The sequence below is a fragment of the Chenopodium quinoa genome, unplaced genomic scaffold, assembly GCF_001683475.1.
Source record: "Chenopodium quinoa cultivar QQ74 unplaced genomic scaffold, ASM168347v1, whole genome shotgun sequence".
In the NCBI taxonomy this organism is placed as follows: domain Eukaryota; kingdom Viridiplantae; phylum Streptophyta; class Magnoliopsida; order Caryophyllales; family Amaranthaceae; genus Chenopodium; species Chenopodium quinoa.
The window spans coordinates 438237-450359 of NW_018744167.1; the positions used below are offsets into that span (position 1 = coordinate 438237).

The 12123-nt window shown below is 39.8% G+C and overlaps 1 protein-coding gene across 1 annotated transcript; it reads right to left on the bottom strand.

Annotated features, from left to right (window-relative positions):
* Window positions 1-9764: 9764 nt before the first annotated feature.
* LOC110693943 lies at window positions 9765-10286 on the bottom strand. Its single transcript, XM_021871125.1, has one exon. The coding sequence runs from the start codon at window positions 10284-10286 to the stop codon at window positions 9765-9767; it is 522 nt and encodes a 173-aa protein (XP_021726817.1).
* Between the last annotated feature and the right edge of the window lie 1837 nt (window positions 10287-12123).

A 12123-nucleotide genomic window follows, 5' to 3' on the forward strand; every position in this document is an offset into this window, starting at 1 on the left:
AAGTCGGTACCCTCAACAAAAATGATGGAAATTTTTTGCTTTTTTTACATTTTCGAGTCGCAAGATCACAATACAATGTACACACGGGTCATGAGTCACACGTGTCAATTCTCCTTGGGTCAACCTCAAGTCGGTCAGTCACATTGAGTAACCCTCAAGTCAGTCGATCACCTTAGGTCAACCCTAAGAAAAAACATCAAGCCTTAGGTCAATCGTAAGAAAAACACCAACAAAGTCTTTTGGCAATCTTTTGATTTTTACAGGATACAACTATTCAGCAAAGCTCCTGTTCGCAGCCAACCAAATGATCGCAACAAAATTAAAGTATTAAAGCTCTATTGTTCAGAGACGCGTGGACAATCCTTTCAAGCTCTCTTGTTCAGAGACACGTGGACATTTCTTTTAAGTTCTCTTGTTCAGAGACGCATGGAAAAATCATTCAAAAGCTCTTTGTTCAGAGACGCGTGGATACATCATTCAAAAGCTCTTTGTTCAGAGACGCGCAAACACATCATTCAAAAGCTCTTTGTTTAGAGACGCGTTCACACATCATTCAAAGCTCTTTGTTCAGAGACGCGTGGACATATCATCAAAGATTTTTTGTTCAGAGACGCGTGGACATATCCAACAAAAGCACTATTGTTCAGAGACGAGTGAACATCAAAACAGCAAGATGGCGCTCCATAGATTGTCGAAGATTATCACAACAACAGCAAATGCAACAGCAAATCGGATACCTTCAGAGATGTGTGCTCAACGGTGCAAGGTACACGTTTCTTAACTCTCTTATCTGTTTAACTAATACTAGTTTTGCAGGTATCGGGGTTACAAGGATGATTTGGGATCGCAGAACGTTCTGAATCATTCTTCGTCCATATCGATACTTTGACTTTTGTTTTCGAAACTTGTGTTTCTCCAAACTCAGTCAATGTGGGGGCTTCTGTAGACACCCAAATGTGTCTCCCCAAAACCAAAACCAGTGATGAATACCTTTTATGTCATTTGATTATCGAACAAAGCGAAAGTGTGAAATGTCTAGTGATGAGGATGTTTTTATTTAAATATCTCTTCTTTCTGTTTTTGAAAATATTTTTTTTCTTACCTTATTTATGAAAAACGTGCATTCCATTTTAGTTTGGTCCATGATAAGGGTCCAATAATTGTGTAGTTGGGAAGGGCTTGAAAAGAGCTTTCCAACTATGTATTATAAGCCCAATTCCGATGAATAATGAGGAAGTTATGCCCAATTCCAACAAGGCCCGGTTTGATATTTATATGCGGCCCAATGATCTAGAGGAGGGTCTAATATTGATTTATCTTTCCTAATGCAATTAGAATTGATTTTGGTTTTCTTTATTCTTCTAGAAGTTTCTTTTCATTCTGAATTTAAATAGCATTGATAAATTGACATTAGTTGACTTTTTAGAGTTTTAATCAGAATAAAAGAAGTGTTTTTAAGGAAAATACGATTTTGCCCTCCAGTACGGCTAAATTTTATCAAAATTAAGAAAACGCGTGTAATTATTTTCTAGTGCCTTACGACAGGATTAGCGCCTAGCGCTAATGATTAGCGTCTGGCGCTAGCCTTAGCGCCTGGCGCTAAGTCGTTTTATTCTCTTCAAAACTCTAATTTGTTTTTCTATCCATCCGGCTGATTTTCTCTATAAATAGCCTCCTAAAATATCCGTTTTAAATCAACAATTCTCTAATTCTAATTCTCTCTCATCAAGAAAATATTGCTTCTCTCTCTCTCTTTCTAAGCCTAGCTTTTTACAAACACAATTCCTCATACATTAGCACTAGAAACACCTAGCCAAGTTTGAAGTTGCCTTCGCACTAGACGTCAAAGGTTTGATATTTCTGAGGGTTTGGTCCCAAATCTCTATTTCAATTATTTAATTTAATTGTTTATTTTATTATTTTACTTGAAGTTACTAACGCGTGTATTTTGTTATTAGAAAGAGATACGACGCGTCCAACTAAGTGCTTTAATTGATTTTATTGACATTATGATATAGAAATCATGTCTATGTTGTTATTATGATTCCTAGAATCGTGTTAGGATGCTTGATGTTTTGAATGGCAACAATGCTTCATAGTATTATGTTTAGGGAAAAGGTTATAATAACAAATATGCTTATTATGATTCCTGCGATGCTTTCTATTTTCATTCCTAATATTCATGTTAGTATCATGTTAGGGTTAAAGCTTTGATCTTTATTGTTTAGTGACACGCTAGGTTTTGTAATTAATCTTTTTAGTATCATGCCTAGTATCTTGCTATTAATATTATGCTTTAACCTGATTATGATAATTATGATTATTCTTATGGTTATGATTTATTATTTGATTATTATTATGTTGCTTGATGCTTATTTATTTTTATTGCTTAGTCAAGCCTTTTATGCATGTTTAAAGGGAATTGGTACTTGTAATCACTCTTAATAAGATAATTAATAATCTTGTTTAGGGTTAATTTTATTATAATTGAAGTGATCGCCAATAATAGATATATTTGTGCATTAAATATTCAACCAACATGGATAAACATGTTTTGGGTTAATCCTATTCATTGCATGTTAGTCAGAAAGCGCACATGAATACGATCAGAATAAAGTAGAGGCCTATTATTAGGGCAGGTTCAATCTCTTTTAGGTTGTATTTGTACCTTCATCCTCGAATTACCAGTCATGGTTCCAGACCTATTGGAGATGACGATCTCCTAGATCGTTAATGGGTGTAACCTTCACCTCGTGAACGGTTTACAAGTTTCTATAACTTGTTAGCGACTCTTTTGCTCTAGCTTCCTTCCCTTTAGACGCCACCGTACTTTAGTGTATGATCACATTAGGGTTAAATCTAGGGGTAATGCTTGAAATATTCCCTCTAGTTCTACTAACCCTAGCATTCCAGCAAACGCTGAAGTTCTTGAAATTGAACCGGTCTGTGTCCGTTATCATTTGAGGAGCTTTGCTAACACCGGATTTGATCAATACGGTTCAAGCGTCGATAATATTGGCATAAGTACCTCTATGCCGAGGATGAAACAAACTAGTTATCAGCCCAACGTTGTAACTAGAGAGGCTGCGGAGTCAAGTAAAAAACATGAGCCAGGTTGAGTTGTAAGCCCTAACTCTTCCGATTCTATCAACGAGGAGCATCCCTCAAATCGGCGAGCGGAGCAGTCATCTCGTGTTCACGAATCTCCAGTGAACTCGGTTCTTGGGGATAAGGATGACGAGCAAGAAGATAGTGTTAATGCCGAGAGCAGGGATGATGTTGTTTATTTAACGACAGAGGTTATTAAAGAGGAGAGTTTGGATGAGAAGTATAATTCTGAAACCGATGACGTCGAGTACCGACAATCTCTTATTTTACCAGCGAGCAGCAAGGTCGCGAAAGCTATAATAAATGATAAGTTTAGAAAATTGCAATAGAGAAAGATTATTGCCGTCGTGCTAAGCGATTTTACAATCTGCCTGATGGCTATGACCTACATCTTCCTACTGCTTGATTTTCTGTGTTGGATTGCCTTGCCGGCCATGTCGCCATATATGCCAAGCATTTTAATTTTGAGCTACGGTTCCCTCTTCACCCGTTTGTGGAAAAATTTTGAAGGGCCTGGAACGTGTGCTTGGTTTAATTAACCAGTTAACCCCCCCCCCCACTATTCGTGCTGTTATTTCCCTTGTGTGGGTAATGTTGTATAGAAATTTCCCTTTAACACTTAATGCATTCTGGAAGCTTCTAACCTTACAGAGAGATGGTCAATGAGAGGGGTGGTTGTCCTTATATACTTCTTCTCGGAAATATACAGTCCACCCCAAATTGTCTAGTTATAAAGGGTGAAAACACAAGTTTTTCTTTTTATTTGTTCCTGTTGATTTTCCCATTCGAAGAACTTTTTATTGGCCTCACCCTCGATTCGACACCATTGCCGAGAGAGAACTTGGCTGACACGAACTTAGGGCTGCCAGCCATTTTGACTTCGTTGAATCTAAGGACGATGAGGGTAGATCCCGCCTTGCTCCAAAGGTGTGGGTACCTAACGTGGGGTACATTCTCGGCAATGCCCCTTTATATATCACATGTTGGTCTGTGCTGGACTGATTGTTATGGTATTAATTCATTATCATTATTTTATTTTTAAATTTGGTATTGTCTTATATATCATCATTATTTCTTTAGCAAAATTTTAGTCACCTTATATGGTTCATTTCTTTACTTATACTAGGCGTTGACAAATTAGACAACAAACAACTTGGATTGTCAGTTGACGGGAAGAGAGTTATTCGGAGGTGTCCTAAATCTCCCCGTTCTAGCTACGACACACTCGTTTCCTACTGCAGCCGCGCTTCCCCTGTCAACCCTAGAAGAAAAGCCGAAGAAATGGCTGATGACCAATCAAAGAAGAGAAAGCTTACTACACTCAGAAATCGCCGTGGTGGGAATGTCGGCGTCACCAACCCAAGACCATTCGACAACCGGGCTGAGAAAAAATCTCGGGAGGATGAGAGTCAGGCAAAGCGTCCCTCACCGTCTTCAGAGCCAACTAAAGTTGAAGACAAGATGGTGGTTCAGAGCTCTGAGCCAGTCACCAGCCAACCACCAAGAAGATGACGTGAGGGTTTGGGATTGAAGATCTCACCAATATTGCTGAATCTCCCCTAACCCAACCTAAAGTAGTCGGCCAACCGATAGGTCAAAGCGGTCCCGCTACTGCCGGCGGTTCTGACATCAGTGTCTCTGGGCTCATATACCGGTCTAATCAATGGATTGAGCGCCCTGAAGAGAGGTTTCCTAAATTAGTTCTAAGAGGGTTCTCTGTCCCTCCTGGCCATTCTGGAGATCGATGGAAGCCCGATCTTGACGTGTACTGAAATGAATCACTCTTCACCGATGACCCCATGCAAGGTGGGAATCTTGGTTACCGTCATCTATGCAACCTGACTCCGACAAGCCAGTAGGTGAAATCGGCCCTCTTGCTGCCGTTCATATACACAATATGATGAAGGTACTCGATTTGTATATTACTTATTATCTTTATCATTATCATCACACTTTTTTTATATGTTATTTACTATACACCTCTTACAGGCACGTTATGGTACATTTATGTTATTATTTATATTCTAATAATTAGATAACATTTTCTTTTACGCAGACTCTTATGTCTGGTACTAAGCTTGTTGAGATGTATCGCTATTATCAAGAGCAACACCATTAAGCCTCTGCTAGCCAAAATGCCCTGCAAACGGCCTTAGACAATGCTAATAGAGCTCTTAATTTGCTGAAAGAGGCTAAACAAAGAGATGATTTGGAGATAGCATCTCTCAAGGCTAAAGCTATCAAACTTGAGAGACTCGTGAGGGAATTTCAGCAGTTAAAGGATCAAATTGCTGAGAAGAACCATGCCCTTGAGCGTCTTCCCTCCCTCGAGAAAAATCTCAATGATGCCAAGGCTATAATTCAAAACCTTGAAGAAATGGTTTAGAAGATGGAGGCTGATAAGCCTCGCATTCGTCAAAGGGTAGTTTGAAGTTATTTGGCTTCCAAAGAATTCTTTACACGACTCCAAGATCATTTTGATGGGGGTGGACAACTGCTCAGAGATGTATTGCCCATCATGCTGGCTGGAAAAAAGAGGACTGGGCTAAGGTCAAAAAAGCTTTTAATGATGAAGCTTACAAGATACCTTCAGGCTTTGAGCACCAACAATTTGCTGAAGAAGACCTCTTTAACTATGAGCCGAGTGTTGATGACGGCCCCAAAGATTCCAGCATCCTAAATTCTCCAATGCTTGAGAATAGACAAGCTTGAAGGGGCAGGCAGTCATCACCGACATCTTCTTGTGGGTCTTGCATAGTTGGGCCTTATCAGCTTTAATTTGAAATGTATTATCATTTGTTTTTGCTAAAATGTTTTTTGACAATGTTGTTTTATCGGCATATACCCCTTTTTTTGGTGGTGCCTGTCGATTGTCATCTTTTATTATTGTGAACACATAGAAAAAAAAATTCCAATAGTTTATGCTGTCTCAACTTCATTTCTATCAATTACTTTTATCTAAGTTATCAGCAATTCTCGCCTTCCATCACAAATTTCATACTTAAATTATTGCGTAAAAAATTTAAACGTTCCGTAATTTAACTATCAAATTAGTTTCACAAGGTTGTAACATTATCGACCTTAATTCCTTAATTTAATTACACACACAAGCTTATATCATTATCGGCCTCATATTTATAACGATTCTATCAGTTTGTTTTTTTTTCTTGTAACAATCCTATCATTTTGTTTATTTTCCCTGTTTTAATCCTATCCATATTATCTTATCTCTTTCCCCCGCAATGCATATGTTTGTTATACAATTATATGCACGTGTTGATGGTTCACTGTACAATATTGATCACCTAGTGCACTATTTTCATAGTCAGTTAAGTATCCTTTTGGCGATTGTACAATATTGATCACCCACTGCACTATATTCAATGGCTTTCCATCCATTGTCTCTAGTTAAAACGAACCTTGCGTTACCATATCTCTAGTGGTCCCTCCCAGTTTGTCGTTAACTTTCCATCTTCATTTCCCCTTCCTGTTGCAGCTGTTCTTCGCAACACTAGATCTCCCTTTGCCAATGGCCGATAACTCATTCGTCTTTTGTATGCCCTTGACATTTTATCTTTATAAGAAGCTGATTTAACTGCTGCTTTCTCTTGCACTTCCAGTATGAAATCCAGTTGTTGTCGTAATAACAAATAATTTTGCTCTTCACAGTAGTGCCGAATTCTGAATGTTGGCAATCCCACTTCTGCCGGCACCACTGCTCTGTTCCAAAGATCAATGATAAGGGTAATTCACATGTGGTTTCTTTGACCGTTTTCCTATTTGCCCATAATATATCAATTATCAAATTTTCCCATAACCCTTTTGCATATTCAATTTTCTTTTTTATCGCCGTTATGAATTGCTCATTCGTCGCTTCTGCCTGGCTGTTTGACTGCGGATGAAAGACTGCCGCATAGGCAAACTTGACTTTGTACATTAACAAGAGTTGTTCTATTGGTTTACAATCAAATTGTGATCCATGATCAAACACCATTGCCATCGGAAGCCCAAACCTTGTGAAGATGTTTTTCCAAATGAACTTTTTCACTTCTTATGCTGATATCTTTGTTACTGGTTCAACCTCTATCTACTTTGTGAAATAGTCAATGGCCACTAGAAGAAATTTTCTTCCACTTGTTGCAGACGGAAACGGTCCTACTATATCCATTCCCCATTGAGAAAATGGGACTGGATTAAGTATTGTCATCAAATCATTCGGCGGTAAGTTGATAGCAGGTGCGAACTTTTGACATCTTTCACACTTTTTCACATATCGGATGGCATCTTCATTCATAATCGGCCAATAGTACCCCCTTCTCATTGCTTCTCGTGACAGAGCCCTTGGTCCGAGGTAATTACCGCATGTGCCCTCATGTATTTCTTCAATTAACCTGGCTGATTCAAAATCAGTTATACATATCCTTAACGGCAATGAAAAACTTCTTTTATATAATTGTCCCTGATGCATAATGAACCACACACTATCTTTTCGTAGCTTTCTTGACTCTCCCTGATCTGGTGGCAATGCCCCATGTAAGAGAAACGCCAATATCTTATCATACCACTGTGTGCCGTTACTGATACAAAGTACTTGTTCTGTCTCTTGATCTATGCTCTTCCGCTTCAAGACTTCTACCATGACTGTTCTTTTTAAGTCATTAAAACTCGAACTGACCAACCTAGCCATAGCGTCGGCTTGCGCATTCTTTATTCTCGGTACAAGCCTGATTTCAAAGTATTGTAGCTGCGCTGTTAATTGGTTCATCTTTTCAAGGTACTTGATCATTGTCGCCTTTCTTGTTTCATATTCTCCAGTATACTGACTGGACACTAGTTGAGAATAAGTTGTCAGAACCAGTCATTTTGCTTCAGCCGCTATAGAGAGTTGAATTCCAACAACAGCTGCTTCATACTCAGCCTCATTGTTGGTGGCCTTGAATTTAAACTTAATTGCATATTCAAAAATCTTTCCATCTGGGGCCGTTATAACTATTCCTGCCCCCGATCCTGTTGATGTTGTGGATCCATCCACTGAAACCTACCAAGTGCCCAGTTCTTCCTCTTCGTCACTATATGAGGTTTCTACAATGAAACCAGATAAGGCCTGTGCCTTTATTTATACTCTAGGCTTATAGTGTATCTCGTACTCCGACAACTCCACTGCCCACTTTAACAGCCAACATGATGTATCCATCTTGTGCAAAGATTTTTGCAACGGATGGTTTGTCAGAACATCCATAGGATGGGCATCAAAATACGGTCTCAATTTTTTAGCCGCTATCACCACTGCCAACACCATTTTTTCAATCACAGGATAACGACGCTCAGCCGCATTAAGAACATGACTAACAAAATATATCGGCATTTGCTTTTTCTTTCTTTCTACCAACAACACCACAGCTATCGTCTTGGGATCTTAAATGGTTTTGCCACCATTGGAAGGGATCTTAAATGGTTCCTCACCACTTCTAGTGCATCGCTTTGTTCTTTTTCCTATTAAAATGCTTTGTTCTGCTGTAAAACCACAAAAAATGGGAGTGCTTTATCAACAGACTAGCTGATGAACCGCGTTAATCCCGCTATTTTGCCAGTCAGCCTTTATATATCTCGAATAGTTTCAGTTGCTTCATCTCAAGTACTGCATTCACTTTGTCAAGATTTGCGTATGTTCCTCGTTCACTAACCATGAAACCTATAAACTTCCCTGATCAAACCCCAAACACATACTTTTCCGGATTTAACTTCATCTGATACTTCCGCAATGTCTCAAACGTTTCTCTTAAATCAGCTATGTGATCCTCCTTTTCTCTACTTTTAACAATCATATCATCTACATACACCTCCACATTTCGTCTCTTTTGCTTCTCGAAAGTCTTATCAACCAACTTCTGGTAAGTCGCTCCGGCATTCTTCAACCCAAATGGCATCGCCTTATAACAATACACTCCAGCGTCTGTTATAAAAGTTGTTTTTGCCCTGTCCGCCTTATGAAGACTTACTTGGTGATACCCCGAGAATGCATCTAAAAAACTGAGCATAGCATGGCCGGAAGTGGAGTCCACTAATCTATCTATTCGGGGCAACGGATAACAATATTTGGGACAAGCTTTGTTCAAATCGATGAAATCTAGACACATCCGCCATTTTCCTGTTGGCTTTCTCACCATTACAACATTTTCCAACCATTCCGGTTATGTGCATGGCTCAATAAACCCTACTGCTAGGAGTTTATTAACCTCAGCTTGTATGGCCTCTATCTTCTCAGTCGTGAAATTGCGCTTTTTCTGCCTTATCGGCCTGAACCCTTTGTTTACATTCAACTTATGCTCCATCACCTCAGGATGAATCCCTGGCATCTTACTTATCGAGAAGGAAAAAACATCCGCGTTCTCACGCAACAAACTTATCAAATTGCATCCTTTTATCAACATCCATATTTGCCCCCACCTTGACTGTCTGACTTGAATCACCTGGCTGTAACTCAATTTGCACTGTCTCTCCACCTGGAAATGGCCTTGGTGTTGATTCCGGCCTCGCATCAAAATTTCTCTTGGCCAAATCCAGCACTGTTGGCTCTAATTCCTTTTTAGGATTACTTAGCACCGGTCCATTCCCAACCGGATTTTTCAAAGCCGTTACATAACAAGACTTTGCCATTACCTGCCTCCGTGAACCTTTTCTACAGCTCCCAAATTTGACACATAAGCTATCGTCAGGTGATAAGTAGACACTACTGCCTGCACATCATGAATTATCGGCCTACCGATAATTGCATTATAAGGTAATGGTACATTCTCTACTAGGAATTCTGCCATCACGTCCCTCGCCGTCGGCCCATCATCCAATTGCACTGGTAGAACAATACTTCCTTCAGGTCTCACTATTGATCCATTGAACCCAATAATTGGATAAGACACCTGCGTCAGATATTGCTTTCTAATCATCATCTCGTTAAAATCTTTCATGAACAAAACATTTGCAGAGCTACCCCCATCTACCAGGACTCTTTTGATGTCAGCCCCATTAATATTTGTTATCAGTACCAACAAATCATCACTAGGGAAAATAGTTCCCCTTGCATCATCCTCTGTAAACACCACGTTAGGAATTGAAGTCGGTCGAGGTTGTTTATCGGCGTCTAGTGCATTTACGATATGACGATGCTCAGACAGGTGCATTTATGGTCGAGGACGTTCCTCCATGCACAAGCCCTCCCGTTATCACATCTACCCCTCTTCCCATTGATAACGGTGGCGTTCCTCAACCTCCTTGTCGAACCATTCCACCTTGCGGCCTCTCTGGCCTTCCTTCTAGTTGTTGCCTTTTAACCTGCCGGGGTGGCGGCTGGCTTCCTCTTGCACCCAACCGATACTGAGTTAATTGCCCTTTTCATATGTTAATTTCCCTTTCCATATCAACTCTTAAATATTATTCTTCAATTGCGTGTATTCTTCGATATAATGACCCACATCCCTATGAAACATACAGTACTTCTTGGCATCTCTCGGCTTTGCTTTCATTGGGATTGGCCTTACCCATCCTTCTCTATTCCTATTTATAGAATAAATTGATGCTCTAGGAGTGTTAAGGGGTGTATACGAGCTATATCGCATTGGTGGCCTTGTTGCCCTAACTTCCTGGCGATTTCCTCCCCAACCTAGGGCCGGAGCTCTAGGCCTTGCACTTTCGGAGGCTGCACCATCAGAATGATATTTCCCCTTACCGACAGACACATGCTTGTTACTTGTTTTCATTAATTCTTCACTTTTGATGTAATCATACGCTTTGTTAAAAGCGACTGCAAATGTTAGAAAGTTCTTTCTTGTGAGGTAGCACTTGAATTCAGAGTAATTTAAGCCATTCATCAAAGCCATTACAGCTATCTCCTACTACAACTTTGGAATTGTGTTTGCTTCATTGTTAAACCGTCTTATATAATCCCTCAAAGACTCATTCGGCCTTTTCTCCACCGACATCAACTTCCTTGAAGTTCTCTGTCGCACGCTGTTGCTGATAAATTGCCTAACAAACATTTCTGTTAGCTTCTCAAAGCTGTCTACTGTTCCATTTCCTAGGCTGTTAAACCAATCTGCTGCTGAACCAGTCAAAGTGGTTGGAAAGACCTTACACCATACGTGTAGACACCTAAAAATGTCTCCCCAAAACCAAACCCGATGATAAATAACCTTTCACTGCCTCAATTGGTCGGGTTTAGTATTTAATCCCGAGAGTGCTTAAAAAATCGTATTTTATTAAATTCATACCTTTGAAAGGTCCATGGATTAGTCTTGATGTTTGGTAAAATCATAGTATTAATTTTAGCCAAAGCTTATTAATTAATATTAAGCCCAAACCTTTTTATTTTATTATTTATTTTTGGCCCAAACATTTTATTTATTTTTATTTTATTATTTTCTTATTTTAGCCCGAATAATAAAAATCAGAAAAACCCCGAAATTAGGGTTAAAAATGAATTTAGACGGAAAAATGGACTGGAAGTGACCTTGTCACGATACAGTCTGACCGTGTCACGGGAACCCTTCCCGTCTGACGGTGGGACTTCCCGTGACACGGGAGGTCTGCCGTGACACAGCACGTTCCGTGTCCTTTCCGCGTAAACCCTTAACGCATTTTTCATTCCGTTTTCTGAAAATTTCCCGCGTCACTCCAAAACTGTATCGTGTCACGGGAAAGTGTACCGTCTGACGGTACAGTCTGACCGTGTCACGGTACAGTCTGACCGTGTCACGGTACAGTCTGACCGTGTCACGAGATACTTTTTTAGGGTTTTTATCATTTTAGGGTTCCGTGTGCTCCCTCAGCACATTTTCCCTTATAAATACCCCCTCATTTCTGATGTACGGGGCAACCAGAATTTTATTATTCTGATTTTCTCTCTTCCATGCTATTAACCTAAACACTAGCCTACCCTTTTTACTTCAAAATTCCTTCTTCAAGCACTCAAAGGAGTCCATATTTTACTCGAGGTTCTGTCCTTAAGCCAAGGTAGAATCG